We start from the raw sequence: 22,889 nt of genomic DNA on the forward strand, positions 1-22,889 counted from the left end.
ACTTTTGATCGCATTTATTTAACATTTGGAATGCAAAAAACCCCAACAAAAAAAGTGCAGTTCCTCTTTAAGAAGGGCAGACTTTATATGAAGTTTAGCACTTTTAGTGATAAGGACATTAAACCTTAAGTCTGTTTGCTCGTCTCCAGCATCATCAAAACATGCCAGAGACGAGCAAGCCACAGTGGTCGAGAAAGGTCATAAAAATTGCAAACAGAACATGACAATAACATTATCACTTTCAGCTACAGCATGGTTGGAAAAGCCACAACAAAGACAAACAACACAACACAATAATATAAAGCAGCAATGCAACTTAAAGCTACAAAAGATTCAACCGACACAACAGAAGTGACAGCAGAGCAAGTTATTGCGACACACCGACTTTTGTAACACAACATGTAACTGGCAGCCATGGAAAAGTAATTTAATCAGAAACAAATAAATACATAGTATGGATCAAGGAGGCTATGGAAATTAGGAAGCGAGGTACCAACATTATCAACAGGGAGCATACATGCCTCCGCACACCTGGGACGATGTCCTTCCTCGGCGACGCCAGGACGGAGAACAGATACTGTATGGCCGGGTTTGGTAACTTTATTTAGCAGATACATCTACTCTTAAAATGTTGGTTACTGTACTTTTATTGAAAATTGCTCGATTGTTGAAAATGTGAGCAGAAAAGGTTTCCTCTTGTTAATTCAACCTCAAGTGTTGTTTGCACTTTATTCAAATAAGATATGAATGCATCGGCTATTAATTATTGTTTGCTTGCTTGTTTGTATCCATAATTAATTCATACTTAATTACCTTACAAGGAATAACAGGAATATAGGACGTTTTATCTGCAGTGTCCAGCATCCAGTATTTATACCACAGTCACACAGGTTGAATTGTGTTTGCTTAAAAGTTACTGAATTGATTGCAATTCACTGAACCGTTTCAAATCGTATCGTTCTAAAACATAATATTGTCCCTGAATCGTATCAGCAACCACTAATTCTGAATCGAATCGAATCGTTGTTAAAACAAATCGTTACATCCCTAATAAATACTGTAGCGCTAGACACAACTACATTTTAGAATTTGATATAAATAGATGCTTTATTGATCCGTTCTGGCTCCAGAGATTCATCCATCCGAGTTAAGGATGCCACAGGGCCACAGGAGAACTGGAGCCTATCGCAGCTGACATATGCAAATAAGCTTGTACCAAGTATATGAACTGTCTGTGTATGTGATTATTATTTGAATTATTAGCTGTATGTACCAGACACTACTGAATACAGGTGGCCTATTATATATTTAGCATAAATATATCAAGCCTTAAAAAGTAGGCTTATTGGTAAAAAAAAAAAAAAGAAATTCTGCAGCTATTAAGTTTGTACTAGAACATAAAGTTTGAAGGAAGTCAAGATTGTGAACCACAACTAGAGTAGGCTTGAGGAAAAGGAAGTGAGTTTACTAAAGCTCAAATGTGCAGGACGATTCGACAAGCACCGCCGTGAGCTCACGTTTGCGGTTTGGAGAGAGAACTAGACACTAATCTACCGCTTCTTCTTTGCTGCCTCTGTGCTCATGTGGAGGTAAGTGTTCAGATGGGCTGAAGAAAGGGTGTACGTTGCATCAATTTGCACCACGTGTCACCATGAGCAGCAAGAGCAAATCGCCAAACTCAGTGGCGATAAAAGCAGAGATCAAGAGGTTTGAATCGCTCTCTAGTGGCCTCAACAGACTTTCCAAGCAATTGGAAAGGGTTGCAGATCCACAACTACGCTCGGGCCTTAAAGTTTACGTGCGCAATATAGAAGGTAAGAACACTCTTTACACTCTGTAGTGTGCATGTCCTTTTGGAGGCTCATTTCAATGTTGAATCATGTCCAGATAGAATGCTAAATACCATTTGTTTGCAGTCGGTTTGAGGGACTTTCATCAACATTCGAGAGGTGTGTGAACATGACAGCAGATATGATGACTAGTTTCTACATTTCCTATATCGACCACTGTGTCTTCTCAGGAAGTTTCCACCCTGATGTTCATTTGCTATTACCTTAATCTACAGTAAAACTATCTTGTGGCATTTATGTTTCAATCAGCTGATATACATGGCATCTGATATACATGGCAACTGAAACATCCCACAACAGCCACCGCCACGGCAGGTAAAAGAAGACCTGCCGTGCGTCCTACTTCCTGTCTGCCAATCTGCAACTGTCCTCAAAGCCACTTCCTTTCACAAAAACAAAGCCTTTTCATTCGAACTTGATTAGTTACACCTCATTTCCCCACTTCCTTCATTTCTCATTACGTCTTGCTATTATCACACAATGTTTATGAGTCTCGTTGCATTTTTTCCAACTGTTGCGTTCAATGTAAAACCTACGTCTGAAAATGTCAACAAAACAATAATAGAGGAGCTAAAACCTATGACTGCAATAACAAAATATAATCACATCATGGGCTCACTTACAGTAGACCCTTTTTAGGGCTGCAACTTTAAAGCATTAAGATGATAATTATTACCCTTAAAAAATATTATGATGCAATTTATTGCCATTTTCTTCAACATTTTTTTTGACCATGGTAATAGTTTATTTCTTTTGGACATGCTTAAGAAATTGAAGAACAGTGAAGAAGCTAACATGTTTACACTTGCACAATTATACATATCCAAAAAAATGAGTTTAGTTTTTTTCTGATCGTACCCCTTCTCCATATTTATTACTGACAATTCATTGACACCATGTGCATGGTTACGATATTGACACTTATAATAATCTAATTAGTGGAAGAACAAATCAGGAATGTGTAGCAATTGATTGATTGATTTAAACTTTTATTAGTATATTGTACAGTACAGTACATATTCCGTACAATTGACCACTAAATGGTAACACCCGAATAAGTTTTTCAACTTGTTTAAGTCGGGGTCCACGTTAATCAATTCATGGCAAAAGAAATAGATTGATAGCTTGTACAATATTGATAAAGAAAGCAGACAAAGCATGATACATTTTTATTTGGACCGCAAGTGTTGTTTAATTCTTGTGTTGTCAGTACAGACTCACACCTGTGTTGTCAGTATACAGACTCACACACACTCATGTATCAAGTTGTAATAAAGGTTAAGGTTAATCTGCAAAATGCCCCTGTAATTTGTGTCATAATACTACCTCTATAACACAAATAATTACTGGGGCATTTTCAGATTTAAAACACTTTAGCATGTTTATTTGTCTCTAATTTTTATTTCTAGATTTCTCACAGTTATTAGCTTCTTCGACCAGGCACTAAGGGACAAAAAACCTTTGGAGAATTTCTCCAATGTAAAAGTTAAACTTGCAAAAGAGTCAGTAAGGAGTCGGCACTTCAAATTTGACTTCCAGGGTCAATAGTGAATAATAATATACTGACTTCAGTATAAGGTTCGCCTCAGGGGCCATGTGTAGTAGAGATGTGACGTTTGTGAACGAGTCAAGTCTTTTGAATGGCTACTTGAAGTGACTGACCAGAACCCATTTGCAGTTGTGAGCCTTTCATGTGGGAATGGGAACCATTAGTAAATGCCCATGCTGCTTCTATATTCGTGCCACCGGACTGGACTGACGTCACACCGACTGAAAAAAAACACAGAATGAGCCAAAGTCAAAGGAAACGGCGACATTTGGATGCACTTTTCTGATTCATTGTTTTGTTATAGTTATTTGTTAAGTAGCCTAGTTTAGGTGTTCACACACAAGGAGTGTACAATTTTGCTCATTTTTAAATTAGTTTTGTTTTTATTTTAGTATTTTTTATTTTATTTCTGCGATGAGGTGGCGACTTGTCCAGGGTGTACCCTGCCTTCCGCCCGATTGTAGCTGAGATAGGCTCCAGCGCCCCCCGCGACCCCAAAGGGAATAAGCGGTAGAAAATGGATGGATGGATATTTTATTTTTCAGCTGTTTTTTTCCTGTATTGTGAAAATGCTCGTGTGGAAAGTTTTCAAATAATATTGATTTGCATGGAGGTTATCTGTAGCCTGTGTAGTTTTTATTGTGCCACAAATTTTCTTAGGTGCGAGAAAATTCCAAATAATCACCTCACTGTCAAAGCATTGTACAACTTTATGAAGTGTTTACAATAAAAGCACCATCCAGATGAAATTATAATTCATATTTTACAATATTTCCTACAAATACAGTATAAGTTGGTGAAAACTTGAGACATTCCGATTCAAATCTTATTTTTGATTATTTCCTTTATAAAAACGAATACATTCTGAAAACATTCTGAAGGAGAAATACAACAAACAGCCAGTCTTTTGAAAAGCTGCAAAAGAATCAATACTGTAAAGTGCATTTAACTGAAGTAGTGTTTGGTTGAATGTGTTTGTTTACAAAAAAATCCTCTATTGTTTTCCTTAAAAAAACATGCTTTGTGTTTTAACTGTTGTTGTCTTATCTATGTACAAATTGAATGGTACTGCATGGACATTGCGCGCCTTCAGTTCAAATCCTAGATGTGGACTGCATGGTTTTCTCTCGGAATGGGCATAATGATCTCTTGTATGATTCCAAATTCTGTAGACTGTGTGTGCACTATGTGGCTACAACCAGGTGCTGTTGATTGAGTTTGAGCAACAACATGACAGCTGTGGGTTATTGAGCTCCATCCATGCAGTACTTCCACAATGGCACCATTAACTGCTCAGTGCAATGCAGACATGGAAACAAGGGTTCTGAACATTCAGAACTCTCCATATTCAATAACAAAATTGACACATGCATTTTTTCTTTTACACACATTTAGTAATTCTACAGTTGATCGCACTTCAAGGAAGAGACAGGATGTAGATTGAAAAGTTCTTTATATTTCAAAGGTGTTAGCAAGTTCTAGTTTCATTCAACGGCTTCTGTGTATCATGAACAACAATAATAGCCCTTTTTTCTTCCGTCGACTTCTGGCTTCCGTTCCTGCAGGACTATGAGAAATGTAGTTATTTTGGCCCAAAACAATAACCCTTCTACATTCGTCCTCTACAGTCTCATAAATGAGTACACATTAACACCAATGAATAATAAAAGCGCAGCATTAATTATTTAAACAGAGAATTCAAATGAACTGTCAAACAATATACTTCACAACATATGCATCTATTGATTAATTGTTATTTATGTTATCAATTAATCAATACATTTTTTGGAAACCGTTGAATGCCAAAATGTATCCTTCACTACAGACTACCTTACACCAAGGATATTCAGCTAAACTGTTTTAGGGGCCACATTTCCAAAATGCTAAGGATTGAAGGGCCAGACTTCTCCTTTCCCTATTATTTGTATTTCAATCAATCAATCAATGTTTATTTATATAGCCCTAAATCACAAGTGTCTCAAAGGGCTGCACAAGCCACAACGACATCCTCGGTATAGCCCACATAAGGGCAAGGAAAAACTCACCCCAGTGGGACGTCGATGTGAATGACTATGAGAAACCTTGGAGAGGACCGCATATGTGGGTAACCCCCCCCCTCTAGGGAGACCGAATGCAATGGATGTCGAGTGGGTCTAACATAATATTGTGAGAGTCCAGTCCATAGTGGATCCAGCATAACAGTAAGAGTCCAGTCCACAGTGGGGTCAGCAGGAAACCATCCCGAGCGGAGACGGGTCAGCAGCGCAGAGATGTTCCCAACCAATATACAGGCGAGCGGTCCACCCCGGGTCCCGACCCCGGACAGCCAGCACCCCATCCATGGCCACCGGATCTGTGTGTCTTCCCCTCCACAAGGGATAGGGGGCAGCAGAGGAGAAAAGAAAAGAAACGGCAGATCAACTGGTCTAAAAAAAGGGGGGCTATTCAAAGGCTAGAGTATACAAATGAGTTTTAAGATGGGACTTAAATGTTTCTACTGAGGTAGCATCTCTAATTGTTACCGGGAGGGCATTCCATAGTGCTGGAGCCCGAATAGAAAACGCTCTACAGCCCGCAGACTTTTTTTGGGCTCTGGGAATCACTAATAAGCCGGAGTTCTTTGAACGTAGATTTCTTGCCGGGACATATGGTACAATACAATCGGTAAGATAGGCTGGAGCTAGACCGTGTAGTATTTTATACGTAAGTAGTAAAACCTTAAAGTCGCATCTTAAGTGCACAGGAAGCCAGTGCAGGTGAGCCAGTATAGGCGTAATATGATCAAACTTTCTTGTTCTTGTCAAAAGTCTAGCAGCCGCATTTTGTACCAACTGTAATTTTTTAATGCTAGACATAGGGAGACCCGAAAATAATACGTTACAGTAATCGAGACGAGACGTAACGAACGCATGAATAATGATCTCAGCGTCGCTAGTGGACAAAATGGAACGAATTTTAGCGATATTACGGAGATGAAAGAAGGCCGTTTTAGTAACACTCTTAATGTGTGACTCAAAGGAGAGAGTTGGGTCGAAGATAATACCCAGATTCTTTACTGAGTCGCTTTGTGTAATTGTTTGGTTGTCAAATGTTAAGGTGGTATTATCAAATAAATGTCGGTGTTTAGCAGGACCGATAATCAGCATTTCCGTTTTCTTAGTGTTGAGTTGCAAGAAGTTAGCAGACATCCATTGTTTAATTTCATTAAGACACGCCTCCAGCTGACTACAATCCGGCGTGTTGGTCAGCTTTAGGGGCATGTAGAGTTGGGTGTCATCAGCATAGCAATGAAAGCTAACACCGTATTTGCGTATGATGTCGCCTAGCGGCAGCATGTAAATACTAAAGAGTGCAGGGCCAAGAACCGAACCTTGGGGGACTCCGCACGTTACCTTAACATAGTCCGAGGTCACATTGTTATGGGAGACGCATTGCATCCTGTCAGTAAGATAGGAGTTAAACCACGACAAGGCTAAGTCTGACATGCCAATACGTGTTTTGATACGCTCTAATAAAATATTATGATCGACGGTATCGAAAGCAGCGCTAAGATCAAGAAGCAGCAACATAGATGACGCATCAGAATCCATCGTTAGCAGTAGATCATTAGTCATTTTTGCGAGGGCTGTCTCCGTAGAGTGATTTGCCCTGAAACCGGATTGAAAAGGTTCACAGAGATTGTTAGACACCAAGTGTTCATTTAGCTGCTGTGCGACAATTTTTTCGAGGATTTTCGAGATAAACGGAAGGTGGGACACCGGCCGGTAGTTTACCATGAGGTCAGGATCGAGGTTAGGTCTTTTGAGCAAAGGATGAATAACCGCTTTTTTGAATGCTAGTGGAACAGTGCCAGAGGAGAGTGATAAGTTTATAATATTTAGCACTGATGGACCTAATAATACAAAAAGCTCCTTAATAAGTTTCCCAGGAAATGGGTCAAGTAAACATGTTGTTTGTTTTGTCCCATTGACACATCTTAACAATTCCTCTAATGTTATTTCATCAAAGAGAGAGAAACTATTTTGGAGGGCGGTATCCTTCGTAGATACAGTCGTATCTGTGTTAATAGAACCCAGTTGTAGCTGCGATGCATTGTCTTTAATCTCCTTTCTAATGAGTTCAATTTTCTTATTAAAGAAATTCATAAAATCATCTGCTGAGTGGGTGGAGCTACTGGGAGGAGTCCCTTGTTGGGTTAGCGATGCTACTGTACTAAACAAAAATTTCGGATCATTTTTGTTGAGGTGGATGAGATTTGAGTAATATTTAGCTTTAGCTAGGGTAAGCATGTGTTTATAAGTTGTTAAACTATCACTCCATGCTTGATGGAAAACCTCAAGTTTAGTAGCGCGCCATTTGCGTTCCAGCTTTCTACATGATAATTTATGGGCTCTAGTTTCTTCTGTAAACCATGGGGTGCGCCTTTTAGGGGCTCTTTTAAGCTTTAGCGGTGCTATACTATCAATGGTGTCGCGCAGGGCGTCGTTAAAGTTGTTAGTGAGGTTATCAATAGAGCCGACATAGTTTGGGAATGGTGCCATTACCGAAGGCAGTAGGCCAGCAAGAGTCATCGTTGTGGCAGCATTAATGTTGCGGCTGCTATAGTAGTTATTATTATTAGTTTGTTGACAATGAGTCAGAACTTCGAATTTTATAAGGTAATGATCGGACATTACTTTAGTATACGGGAGTATCGTAACTTTGGAGGTGGTGACACCCCTGACCAGCACTAGATCTATCGTATTTCCGTTGCGATGCGTAGGTTCATTTATTATTTGTGTAAGACCACAGCTATCAATTATAGTCTGGAGCGCCATGCACTGAGGGTCCGATGGGTTATTCATATGGATATTAAAGTCCCCCATTATGATTATATTGTCGGCGTGCGTCACTAAATCAGCAACGAACTCTGAAAATTCACTGATGAAGTCCGAATTGGGTCCTGGGGGGCGGTAGATAACAGCCAGGTGGAGAGGCAGTGGTGTGACAAACCTCATAGTAAGCATCTCAAACGAGTTATATTTATTATTTAGGTTCGGGGTAAGATTAAAGTTTTTATTGTGGATGAGTGCAACTCCCCCACCCCTTTTAATGGGACGGGCAATATGCGCTCCCGCATAGCCAGGAGGAGACGCCTCACCCAGCGCAAAGAAATCGTCTGGTTTGAGCCAGGTCTCGGCGAGACCAATAACGTCAAGATTATTGTCTCTAATGACCTCATTAACTAATAACGTTTTGGAAGATAATGATCTTATGTTTAAGAAGCCCATATTATAGGTAGTGGGCTGTTTTGAGGAGTTTTTGTTGAAATTATCCGTAGTAGCAATATTAATAATGTTGTGTTTATTATGTGTAGTGCAATTTAAATAATTACGACCATATCTAGGAATTGATATGACGGGAATTTTCCGATTGTTTGCTTGATGCTGTGATATATTGGTATATTTTGGAAAACCAGTGTCCTCTACAGTAGACATTTAAGTTTGATCTATTTCAGTGGTTCTTAACCTTGTTGGAGGAACCGAACCCCACCAGTTTCATATGTGAATTCATTTTTTTTTTTCAAATTCAAGACAAAGTTATATGTTTTTGGTAACACCTTAGTATGGGGAACATATTCTAAGTAACAAAGACTTAATTTAGAGTTATTTGGACACTAGGGAAACATATTCTAAGTAATAAAGACTTCATTTAGAGTTATTTGGTTAGGGTTAGGGTCAGGGTTAGAGGGTTAGGGTTATAATAAGGTCATGCCAAATATGGCATTAATAAGTACTTAATAATGACTAGTTGAGCCAATATGTTACTAATTTGCATGTTAATAAGCAAATAATTAATGGTGAATATGTTCCCCATACTAAAGTGTTACCTTGTTTTTTATAACTGGTGCACAAAATGAACCATGCATGAACATCACCTTGTTCAAAGAAAAAAATCAACACAGTGCATAAACTCACAACAAATTAAACACCTGCAAATCAGTCAGCTGTTGCCGTATCCGTAATACGCCGATATTTACACGATGAGTCGGGTGTGTCTTGACCTCCGCCGAACCCCTGAGCCCGACTCACCGAACCCTTAGGGTTCGATCGAACCCGTGTTAAGAACCACTGGTCTATTTATTTTTTCAGAGTTACAGCAATGCTCTGCAGTTTTTAAAGGGGAACTGCATTATTTTGGGAATTTTGCCTATCGTTCACAATCATTATGAGAGACATGATGATGGATGTTTTTTTTTTGCATTCTAAGTATTAAATAAATGTGATCAAAAGTCTGCTTACAATGGAGTCTTAAAAAACATCCAAACACCTCCATTATGGTTGTATATACATGATGTACTGTAAGTATATATGTAATGTAGTAACAGGCACATTTATAATAACATTTCATATTTACATAGTTTGATCATTTTAAACATACGCGGCGCATTAATTTAAAAAATACATCACAAATATAAATGGAGTATTGTTGGCGGTTTTTGAATGATTAGATTTTATAGGTGAAATAGAAGAGCTCCCATTGGCTCTATAAGCGGACTTTCGTTTACGTTTATTTAATATTTAGAATGGATAAATGTTTTTTAATAATATCTGTCATCATGTCTTTCATAATGATTGTTAACGATAGGCACAATTCCAAAAAAGTGCAATTCCCCTTTAAGGACCTTCTGCAAAACGGTTCACAAGTTGTTGTTTTTTACTGAACTTAAGGGCCACCAGTTGAATAGCTCAAATAATGAAAAAAAGGTAGGATCTAAAATGTATAACTAAAGAAGTTGATCAAATGACTACTGACTGCATTTGATGTAAACAAGTTACCTGTTATGGTCTGTTCATGATAGGTCATGTTATGTTTTTGTTTGGTTATTTTCCTATGTTAAAATAGTCATTTGCTGTTTCAGCGCTTCCCTTTTTTGTTTACTTCTGGTTTCTGGGGTGCTAATTTACCTAAAGCTGTATTTTTTTTGCACTTGAATTTTATTGACAGTTTAGTTAAACATTTTTATTCCTAATTGAGTTTATGTATTTTTGCACAACAAAATCTGTATGTAAATATATTTTCCATCAATTATTTATGAGTCCCTTCTTATGCAGTATATTTGTTTAATACTTATTTTTCTAATCAGCCTGACCTAATTTTAAGTGTTAAATAATGATAATATTTGTGATTAACACATGGTTTCATTACATTTGACAAAGTTGTAAACAGTAAGTAGATTAGTTATACTTATAGGATACAATAAAAATTAAGAGTAAGGTTTCCAATTCAGTGTTAATATTTGAGTGGGCCCGGGCCCCTTGAGGAAAAGTTGGGCTCCAAGGTCAAAAAGGTTAAGAACCACTGCAGTGCGTTAGTCTATACAACTGGAGCACTCTGGTGTTGCAAAAATGTTCGTCTCCCAAGTTTTAAACTGAATTTAGGGGCCAGTATGGTGTCATTATCTGTCTGGATTTGGTCACGGGCCATCAGTTAAAAAGCCCTGACCTACACTAATCTACCAATAAGACAATTCTTGTACCACCTAGTCACATTGTAAGTGACAAAAAAAGTTTTGCTGCAAAAGATGTTGTCAAATGTAAGCTCACGTTTCAAAATGTAGCTGTTTTTTTTATCCTTTTCAAGGCCAAACTCAGAAACTTTCTGTTCTTGATTCATCATAAGACATTTCTGTATTTGTTCGAATGCCAATTAGCTCCCTTGTGGGTTTTACCAAGCTTTGAGGTCTTTTTAGGGTTTGGCACATCTTGAAACAATATCCCTGCGTATAACAACATTCAAGCAAATCTTGTATAATTAGGCTGAAGCGTCTACTCTGGAGTGAGGATCAAAGCTTGTGTATCCTCAGAGGGGACTGAATGTGTGAGTTTAGAGTTCACTGGTGCTAAAAAGAGAGCCACCTCTCCTTTTGGCTGAGTAACATGGAGAGGAAGATGAGTTTGCTCCAGGGAGTGAAATGAAGACATTTAAATGGGAATGCGACTGGTAGTAGAAAAATGAAAGTGAGAGAGGACAGTGAGGAAGAAATGAGAGTTCACCCTGCGCGACCACTGCATTTCGCCACTATTCATATATTTGACAGCACCAGTGCATGACTGTCAGCGTGCTCTGGATTTGTGACAGATTAGATTTCTACAAACCAATGACAACCTTTTATTGGGCGTTATAGGTTTCTGTTTCTGAATTGAATACTGCACCAACCTAATGAGATGGCTAATAATGAAATATTTGGATATTATTCCTCTGTCACGGCTGCCATTCTTCGAAATGTCGCGTCTCTTGCCTTGAGCCAAAGGCAGTTGTCAGGTCTTTTGTATTCAGTGTTAGTCGTTATTGGTAGGACTGCAGAAGGGAGGGAGCGGCACGATGGCTGAGCAGGTGGACAGTCTGATTGTGGGTTGTGAGATGTTGGTGGGAGTATGCTCTGTAAGGGGAAACATATTCTCTGGCTTCACTCCACAAGATAATATAATTATCTGCAGGGGCAATCTGAAAGGTGCATATGTAATCATGTTTGCTGCAGTGTTTGTTTTTTTGCACACACACACATACACACTTACACACACTTATGCAGCAGCTACTTGTCCTCATTATCATAATTTTCACTGTTTTTGTTTCTAATTCATTTTCAAACTCAATAATTGAAGATGTGTTTCACTGCAGTTCTGGGTTAACCACATACATAAGTTGTGAAAATTATGTGTTTACAAATACAGCCAGACCTCGTCACGTTATGACATTGCTTTACTGCTAAGGCAACAGTTCAACATCTCACAGTCACAAAGTCGGTGTTTTTGTATTGTTCAGAGGCCTGTGATTGATTGATAACGATATATAATATATGCCTATTTAATTAACCATGAACAATAAAATGAATGTTTTATATATTTTGGAATATTTCACTGCATAAATGTTCATATTACAGATTGATCCAGTGTAATGAATCCTTTTGAAGCACGGGCCACACCCTTCCACCGATTTCAGCAACAACAAAAAACTAAGTTCTATTTTTGGCATATATCTGCTAACAGACAGACACATAAATAGTTATCTTCTATTATAAAAGTACCATGCAATAGTGTGGTGTTTTTGATCAGTTAAGAAGCCTTAAAAGGAAGTGCAATATCAATGCAGGTTTATTCTTCATTATTCCACATCCCCTTTATAAGTCATTTTAAAATGAATCGGCACACCTCTTCTGTTTTCAATGACCTACACACAAAAACTAAGTACAGTAAATGTGTGATGGCAGACAGTCGTCTGTGGCCCAGCTATTGATGTCCAATTTGTTCCCGTCCTCCTGCTGAGACTTGAGCTTTCCCACTTCTGCTAATGAACACGTATACATAGCAGGCAATAAGCTACAAATCAATATACTCAGAGGAAAACACGTGCACACACGTAAAATATATTTTGAGAACCAGGCAACAATATGTACCAATAGAGGAGGAAGGACATGGAGGGGATGATTGTGCCACCAACGCCAGGAAGATTGTAACACCTTAGCAACAAAAAGCCAAGCCTCCCATTGAGGAGGAGCTACGTGGAGCCACGCACACACACGCACACACACACACACACACACACACACACACACACACACACACACACACACACACACACACAAGCACAAAACGACAGCTGAGGACAGATGGATGATTCTGATAAAATAATTTACCGGAAAAAAAAAAAGCCAGTGCCATTTTACCCCCCCACCACCTTTTATTTGTATTGTTGGCTGACAACGCCTCCTCCTCCTCTTTCACCTTTTCAACACACCGCCACTGATATTTTCCGCTGTCTCCACCCATTCAGCACTGTCGCTTTACCGCCAGCCGTTGTGAACCCCGCGCCTCATAGATACCCCACCCCCGCTTCAGCAGCACGCTGGGAGAAAGATGCAGGGGAGGAGGGGATGGGAGTGATGAGCAATAAAGAGCAGAGAGCATGCATGGCTTGAGAGTGGAAGAAGAGAGAAGCAGGATTGTGTGGACTGCTGATTGCAACAAGGAGGGGCATACAGAGTGAGGGACATGGGAGACTTTCAGCAATGTGCCTGAGAGACAAGCTCTGACTGTGTGACGTGCCGTGGACTCGTTGAACCTGTGCGACAGCGTCTGTTGCTTTGAGCGGTGACTCGCCTTCTACGTGTTGTCATGCTGAATGCCTCATGTGCTCTGAGGATTTGGCCGACCTGGGAGACGGTAAGAGGGGCGTGATGGCTGGATTTGCCCTGGCTCCATCGTACACCCCCAGATATCCACCAGAGATTCTGTTGGCTTCTCCTGCTGATCCACCTCAGTCCTCATCAATGTCCTTCCTGTGCGCCTTCCTGCTGCTGTGCTCTCTGAATAGACGCTGCTGTCAACACACATGTGAGGCTTGAGGAATGCTAATGAGTGCTCCGGATCCCTTGCTCCACCATGCTGCGCTGAGGTGACTCCTCCATTTGGAGACTTTATATTTTCACTTTATAGCTGCCACGGAGCCCATGTTTGGTGATGTACATGATGCGGGGCAGTTGTTTTTATGAACAAAATCTTTTTTTGAACAAGAAGAGCCAAGAGGACAAGCAACATATCAAATGAAGGATGCTACAAATAAGGTCAATCAAAGTCCAACAGAAATTGGACATCGCACACAATAATGAAGATTTATTAGCCTCAGTGGCTGCATACGATTGCAGCGGATATGTTCTAATTGCGGGTTTTCCAGGAACAAAAGAGACGCTTGGGTTGCAGTGACGGTGTGCTAAAGCAATGTCACTTGCAGAACAACAATCATAGGAACAATATGTTTGGGGATGGATGAAGCCAATAGTCCCTCTGCTGATGTATCTTCCAAGGAGAAACTTGATCTCCCTCTATGTGAGTTTTTTGTCTCAATTTTACTGACAGATTCTTCCACATCACTGGCAGTAGTTCTCGTCACGGTGTCTGCTTTTATTCATCTACTGTGTGTCTACTGAAGCCTGACCCCATGAGTGGAGACGGCTCCCTACAGCAACGCACCACCTACCTCATCTCCCTAACCTTGGTTAAGGTAGAGGCAGTGGAGGAGAATGGAGGGGACACAGAGAGCATCATTGCAAAAAGGGAGGCCCCAACAGGATTGGGGACCCAGTCAGGAGATAGCGTGGGAGCAGAAGAAGCCAGGGTGAAGGGGGAGACTGAAACAGAGGGTGATGCTGGAGCATTTGGGGCCCAACAACTCGGGGATGAGGGTTCTCTTTTTGTGAAAAGGGAAAAATCAATTGAATTCCAGGATAAAAGAAGAAGCCCCTTGAAAGACAAACCGTGCTGCACTGTTAATGCACCAAGAACAAGCAGTGGTAAACCACAGTGTAAACTTTCTATTCCCTTAGGGTCAGAGAAGGCCATGACTCCGAAGTCACCAGGGACAGACTTAACTCAGGCAGAGAAGTCACTTTGTACCTCTGAGGCAAAACAAACCAAGTCTCCCTTGTTGACCACTATACCCCAAACAGAGGTGGCAGAACCTGTTCGTACCCCCACTAGAACCAGCCTCCCTATTCGCCCTGTTGGACAGCAGCCTGTGAGTCTGCTCAAGTCTCACAGCAGCGTGGCTACCCGTGGTCGCGACTCGAGGGAGAGTAGAGAGCGCAGCCCGACCTCAGCCCAGAGTCTAGATCGCAAGGACTGCCGAATGCCCACACGCTCACCAGGTCCCTGCAGGGCCTCGTGGGCCGAGACAAGCAGGACGGAAGTTTGGCGGGACCTACGAGACGATGCGAAAGCTGAGATGAAAATGGACATTGGAGGTGGAACAGCTGCTATGTTGAGAGACATGCCTCGGAAAGACAGATTTAAATCTGGTTCTACCTCCCTACCTGCACCAGCAACCCAGGTGACCAAACCACCACGCAAGGGTAAAAGCCGCACACTGGATAACAGCGACCTGAACAGCCTCTCTGAAGACCTGGCGTTGACCAGGGAGGCCCAGCAGGGCCAACGAGGTGCCTCTAAAGACAGGAAGATGCTGAAATTCATCAGTGGCATTTTCACAAAGAGCAGTTCAGGGGTAGCTGGGTCATCATCTTCGGCTGCTCCTATCTTTATACAGAGAGACTCCAGTGAGGAGGAAGGTAGGAGGTCACACACAAACACATTCACACGTCACTCCAAATCCACCTTTCATGTTGAAGGGTACTCTTGTCGCGATAGCATAGAGCCTTCCTCTGCACAGAGGCAACCCTTTATTAGGGTGGGGTTGATCTGTTTAAAGGAGACCCCGCACAGCCATAATGGGGTCTTGAAAACATGCTCTTGAAGACATGTGCAAATTCAAACTGATAACAGATGAAGTTCTTTCGTCTGAGAGTGCACAATACAACCGTCTTGGACAGTCTTAATCTAATTCCCCTCAGAGCGAGGGCTGATTTCACGCCGCCGGAGGGATAATCTACACATACACTCACACACATCACCATCATTCCCAGCATGGCTTTAAATCGTATAATGAATCTGGGGGGTAGTCACTGGTGGCACAGATGGGTCGTACTGCTCGGGGTGATTTTTAGCTTATAAAACTGAAATGGTTGGGGCGATATACCTTCCCACGTCAAATCCACCGCCTTTGGTAGTCCACCCACCTAATGTGCTGTAAATATATTTTCCTCCCTCTGCCACATGTACGCATTAAATCACTCATGTCAATTTTTGCAAAGGCATTTTCAGATTGAGCGTCGGCTGCCTGCAACAGAGCATTTCCACAATTGTGTGTCTTTTATCTTTTCATTCACTCATTGTGTATTCACACTGTTACTCAAGTGCATCGTGGATTCACTCAGACTAGCACCGACGACTACGCACACTAACTCACAAACACACGCACGCACACACACGCACACACACGCACACACACACTCACCCATGGCAGGAGGAAGTGTTGCCATGGCAACCGGCAGGACTACTGCTGCTGCTACAGAGGCAGACCCTGATGAAACAGAAGGGCGGAGGAGGAGAATGTGTTTATCTGTGTAAAAAAGATTTCTGACAAAATTCCCCATCAAAACCGATGAAATGATAGGATTGGTAGCTTTTAAACGCTATGTGTCGGGGTTAAGTGGCTCCCGTGTGACTGTTTTGAACTATGGAGCGTGGATACTTGGATTTTTGTGGAAAGCTGGGTGCCGGAGCAGCTGAAGGATCAAAATGTCTGATCAGTTTTGGCTCTCACAAACAGACAAAGCTAGTCCATGGAACTGTTTACTTTTATCTGAAGCAAATCATCACTGGGATTGTGTCTACTGTGACTATACTCCGCTTTTTTAACACAACTGGGTTTTTTGGATTTTGACAGAGTTGCAAGTAGGACCGACAGTGCAGTGAACAAAAATCTTGATGTGAACATTTGGGGAAGCACAGTCAATGGTTATCACAGCTGCTTCATAGCATGAAGGTTCTATGTTAGGTTCTGGTCATTTGGTGTGGTTGTTCTATATTCTTTCCATGGACTCCAGCTTCATCCAACAGTCCAAGAGCATGTATATTATCAGCATTATTGAATACTTTCTTGTGAGTGTGAATGGGAGTGTGTCTATGCCCTGTGATTGACAGGTGATCAGTCCAGAGATTATTCAACCTCTAAGTCAGTGCAGATAGATGCCAGCTACCCATGATCACAAAGTCATGATGTACACGATTAGCAGTATAGCAAAACAAAGGGTATGAACACATCAAATTGGATTCATTCTCTTTCCTTTACTAAAAAGTTTGGTCGAAGATGTATTTTTCAATGTTTTAGACCTGTTATCCTTAGGTAGGTCTAAATACCATGTGTCACCCCTTGTCATATTTGCTTGGTCTTAATTTGTTAGCTACATTCCTTGTGACAGCAAAACACATATCCAGTAAAAATGCAGTGCTCTGGTTGCATATGTTATGTGAAACCGGTTCCTTAACAGGTTGCGTTTCAAGCACAACTGCTTACATTCTTTTTTACACAAGATGACGTGTTTTTAGAGCTTTGCCCGAAGATGCCATTTCAGATGCTGAAATTAGCAAGTGGCAAAAAGCACCTATAGGTTGTTTTCATGTTAATAGCAGGGCAAAAGGCTGTGTTCATGTAATGGACCCGAGTGGTGGAAATTTAAAATCTAATAAAATGTTGCTAAAAACTAATATAAATATTAAGAACCCAATGTAGTGAGAGCAGACGTCCAAAATAAGGAAAGATAATTATACTTGTTCACAATTTATAATCCGAATTAGGGTACAGTCACGACAGGCGTAGTGGGTCAGTGTCCTGGCTCCGCCCACTTCCACGGCGTCCTCCTGCACACAGAATTAAAACGGAGGCAGGCCACGGGGATAAAATCATTTAAAGCTCTCAGGGCTGACGTCACACTTACAGGCAAGGCCTCTGCTGTAGTTCCGCGTAGAAGTATTGGGTACGCCCACTCTCCTCACCAGTCTCCGGTGGGACATACGTGGCCGTACTCGTCCTGTCTCGCTCCGCCTCTTGGTCGCTCCTGGGAGTCACCGCAGGTCTCTGGGTGCCGATCGCTCCTACCCACAGGACCACACAGCCAGCGCACAACGCCTGAGCCCGCAAGCCCACAGCCCAAGGCAGTTGATCACCCCCACAGATCCACAATCCACGAGACTTACTCCGAAGGCAGAGTTTCCTCTGCCCCTGCGTGTTGTGGGCTTCTTGGGGTTCACTCATACTTGCCAACCCTCCCGAATTTTCCGGGAGACTCCCGAATTTCAGTGCCTCTCCCGAAAATCTCCCGGGACAACCATTCTCCCGAAAATCTCCTGATTTCCAGCCGGACAACTATATTGGGGGCGTACCTTAAAGGCACTGCCTTTAGCATCCTCTCTCACCTGAAAAGGAGACTATTATATATGTCTCCGTTATCCATAGTGTCTTGTTCCGTATTGTGGAAATAAGTTGAGCCAACACACGACGTGCTGCTAACTGTACTTTTATTCACGACTCCTGGGAATAACACATCACATTTCGGGCAACACTAAAACAGGAAGTTCCTCGTTCCTTGGGCCAATCATATTCGTGTGTATTTCAGGGACCGCTCGGAGATCGTATTACCTAAGAATATTACACATAGGTTTATCTATAACCCATAAAGTAGGCAGGCACGGAGCTATTTCTCAGCGTGTGTTTATTCCAGCCGGCATGTTAATACACTGACACACAACATCCGGATTCCCATCATGCATTGCTTCAAAACTACGGCAAGTTGTAATATCCAAAATTTCCAGCCGGACAAACAATATTGGGGCCATGCTTTAAAGGCACTGCCTTTAGCGTCCTCTCACCTGAAAAGGAGACTATTATATATGTCTCCGTTATCCATAGGTTTATCTATAACCGGTGGCCGAATGCATATAGTCACTCATGAACGGTCAGAGAAGCACAAGTGGGCGGCAACGCAGTATTATGGGCCACCTTGCAAGCAACATCCCGTTCTCATTTGCGGATGTTTTCAACAAATCCGTAAAGGATATGTTCCCGGATTCAGAGATCGCTCGCCAGTACTCAAATGGCAGAACAAAAGCTACTCAAATAGTGAAAGGTAAGGTTTTTTTGGTTTTTTTTAAGTAAGCAGCAAGTACAGTACAGTTAGTAGAACAACTGTGTTTTCATTACTGTACTAGTATATATATATATATATATATATATATATATATATATATACAATATATATATATATATATATATATATATATATATACATTAACACATCCGACACATATGTAGGATTAACCGAGGGAGAATTCAAAACCAGATGGAACAATCACAAGGCTTCTTTCAGGAACAAAAACCTGCGAAATACCACAGAACTCAGCAAACACATTTGGGACCTCAAAGACAATAATGTTGAATATTCAATAACATGGCAAATTCTTGCATCCAGCACACCTTACAATAGTGGTAATAAAAGATGCAACCTATGCTTGAAAGAGAAACTGTTTATTATTTACCGTCCAGACCTGTCATCCCTCAACAAGCGCAGCGAAATTGTAACAGCATGCCGCCATAGACGGAAACACCTCCTAGGTAACACATGAGCCAATCACCACGCCCCTACGCCAGCCTGTACCCACCCACTCTGTGCCCTATATAAACCATGGTATGCGAATGCTCCCATTAAAATCTCCTGATGATTGAGGGTACCCCCCCTCATGAAACAGGCCTGTAGAGATGAAATAGTCTTGTGATTTTTTTCCCACACATACATATATATATATATATATATATATATATATATATATATATATATATATATATATATATATATATATATATATACTATATATATATATAAGAAATACTTTCATTTCAGTGAATTCTAGCTATAAATATACTCCTCCCCCTTAGCCCCCCCCAACCCCCCAATCTCCCGAATTCGGAGGTCTCAAGGTTGGCAAGTATGGGTTCACTCTGGTAGCCTGCGGGGTCTGCTGTGTAGTCCTGGATTCCTTCCCAGCCTGCATGCGTCCACCCGGACGCTCCTTGTTAAGCCTGTCGATCCTCCTGGTCGCTCCTGAAAGCCTGTCGAACCTTCCTTTTTAAAAGGTGTGCAGTCCTAATGCTCCACAGGTGCGTCTGATCTCAGGTGCCGTTTGATTGGGCACTTTGTTTGTCAGGGGCAACAACCTAAAAGGGGCAACGTCTTAAAATACCAGCAAAGTCCACAGGGAGTAAAAACATGCAATTAAAAACACAATCAAATTCCACAAAGTGTAAAAACATGCAATTAAAAATACAATCAAATTCCACAAAATGTAAACATGCAATTAAAATCCACAACAATAAAACACTCTAAGACATGCCTGGCAATGAAACATAAAACAATTAAATCCCCTGCTTGTGTCCCATCACATCTATGTCATGAAGGACGACTGATACATGATAATGTGTTTTATGGTCAGTTCTGTGCACAAACGTGCTAAGAAATAATCGCTGGACATTTGTAGATTTTTCTGTGTGTTACAGTCGTTAGTTACAAAACAAAGCATCCAATATTTTGTATATACAAGGGATGCAACAGTACGGTTACCTCACAGTCTGGTACATACCTCGTAGAGGTGTGCATACTTCCAATATGAGACAACTCAAAACAACGTAGAGAACAATACAATTCCAAATAAATACATTTTAAAATGTAATGATTCTATTCGGTAGGATTAGATGTGATCTGATCCGATTCGAAGCAAGATGATGTAATCTGGTACAGTTCCTAGTTTTAAGTAGAATTTTATTTGATAATATAAATAATCTTAGGTCAGTTCTAAAAATATGGCCCTGTTTATATTCAGGTAAATATAATTTACAAAAGACCAACAATGTATTTGTGCGGCTATGAAGTTTTGACATGACTGTGTCATTGTGTATATTACTGTAACACATTACATTTAAAGCACTTTGGAAAGTTTGCCTTATAATGAAAACAGATTTAATATTCAGTGTTCGCTATCGACACGAATTGACTTATTTTCTTAATTAAACAGCTCTGGCATGTATATGTTGATAGAATGCTGTCGACTTGGTGTCTGGTACTAAGGCTCCAATGTGTATTATTATGCACTCATTCTCCACAAGACTGTACGGTCTTAAGTCTTGAAGAATGAAACAGGCTATTTAGGACTTCAATATTTTGGCTCAAGCGGCGTTATGGCCAAGGTTTGCTTGAAAGAAGCCGTGAATATCCGTATCTTTGTCTTGTTTTGTTTCTTTGAGCTAGCAGAAATAACACCCCGGACAAAAGTTAAGACAAAAACAGACTTGGAGGAGGTTCTTTCAGTTGTTTAATTTAGTAGGGGGAACTAGATACAGATAACAGACATGACACAAAACGACAGTCATTTCAAATGGCAAATTCCTGGCTTTAAGAAACGCTCAAATAAATTGTGGTAGTCAGTAACAGTTTAATTTTTAGATCAAGTGAAATAAAAAAAATATGGAATTACCCAATTTTGAAAACAATATTATGGAATCACCCTGTACATTTTTCATTTCCAAAGCTAACACCTGCATCATATTAAATGTGTTCAATAAAAAGGAGTGTTCACATCTTGGAGAGCTGTTGTACTAGGTGGATTGGACATGCATCATGGCTCCAATACAAGGTATTTCAATTGAAACACAGGAGAGGATTATCAAACTTATTCAAGAAGGTAAATCATCATCCATTGTTGCAAAAGATGTTGATTGTTCACAGTCAGCTGGGTCTAAAATCTGGACCAAGTACAAACAACATGGGAAAGTCGTAAAAGCACACAGGTAGACCAAGGAAAACATTGGCGGAAGTAATCTTGCCGTGGCGTTGCGCCATGGTCGTTTACATGTAGGGGAAACCCTGGACTGCCTAGAAGCAGGCCTGCTGCAAATAATCCGAATCTCAATCTAATTGAAAATCTGTGGTGGGAAAGAAGAAAATGATCCATAATAAGACTCTAACCTGCAGAGCTAATTTGACAAAAAGCAGGCAAAGAAAGTTGGAGCAAGATTGTTGAAGAGTACTGTTTGTCACTGGTCAAGTCCATGCCTCAGAGACTGCAAGCAGTTATAAAAGCCAGAGGTAGTGGAACAAAGTACCAGTGCTATGTTGTAGGGTTTGTTTTCTATTGTTTTTCATGGTTCCATCATTTCAATTAAATTGTGTGATTTTCTAATTATTTCACACCGCTTGATCTAAAAATGAAACTATTACTGACTACCTTAATTTATTTTCTTGATTTCTTTTAATGTTCCTTAAAGCCAGAAAGTTGACATTTGAAATGACTACAGTGTTTTTTCATGTTTTTTATCTGATTTTTCTTCTACAAATGTACACTGAATGAACATCCTCAAATTCTGGTGATTCCATTTTGCCAGGGTTAATAGTCTTCTAATCGCCTGTTTCTCTATGTCTTCTTACCAGATGCGTACTGTAGATAATATTCATGTAGTCATGCTACTGCTGTACTTCAGTGTTGTATTACAGTCTTTACATATTTCAACAAGTTTATCAAGTTTACCGTTCATCTTAAAGGCGACATATGATGGTTCTAATCTATATTTACCACACTTGTGGTTGAGCAATATATATCGGATATGCTTTGGTGTAAATTTTGTGTTTTGCATCACACTCACGTTTATAACCCTTTTGTGAGTCTGTTTACAAATTGTTCGTTTGTGGAGGCATTCCCTCTAGATTGAAAATGAAACCCTCCATGGACCACCCGCTCCAAAAGTATCAGAATTTATCTTATTAAAATGTACACTGTTACACATATACTCTGCACTTTGCACTTTGCACCTTTGCAATATTGCATGTTGTATTGCACTACAGTAAATACCTCATCCTGACTATACTCTTGAACAGTATGATAGGTTGGTAGCTGCAAGCTCACTGTCTGTCATTTGGTTTTCTGTTAAATATCTCTCCTATGTTTAGTCTAATGTTTAGTTTATGCTTAATGTGTGTCAAATATTGTTTCGATCTTTTTTTAATATCGCAC

General features: G+C 40.6%; 1 protein-coding gene across 4 annotated transcripts in view; it reads left to right on the forward strand.

The window, feature by feature from the left end:
* Window positions 1-1,595: 1,595 nt before the first annotated feature.
* The window catches only part of agap2 (ArfGAP with GTPase domain, ankyrin repeat and PH domain 2), a 65,319-nt gene continuing 44,025 nt past the window's right edge, over window positions 1,596-22,889 (forward strand). For 2 of the 4 annotated variants that reach the window (XM_061982469.1, XM_061982478.1), the window contains exon 1: window positions 13,303-15,502. In XM_061982469.1, coding sequence (XP_061838453.1) covers window positions 14,377-15,502 — 1,126 coding nt within the window. In that variant the 5' untranslated portion in view covers window positions 13,303-14,376. Of the gene's footprint in view, window positions 1,815-13,302; window positions 15,503-22,889 lie in introns of those variants that run through there. The other 2 variants (XM_061982492.1, XM_061982484.1) reach the window with 2 other exon arrangements.

This window comes from Nerophis lumbriciformis, linkage group LG01, assembly GCF_033978685.3.
Source record: "Nerophis lumbriciformis linkage group LG01, RoL_Nlum_v2.1, whole genome shotgun sequence".
In the NCBI taxonomy this organism is placed as follows: Eukaryota; Metazoa; Chordata; class Actinopteri; order Syngnathiformes; family Syngnathidae; genus Nerophis; species Nerophis lumbriciformis.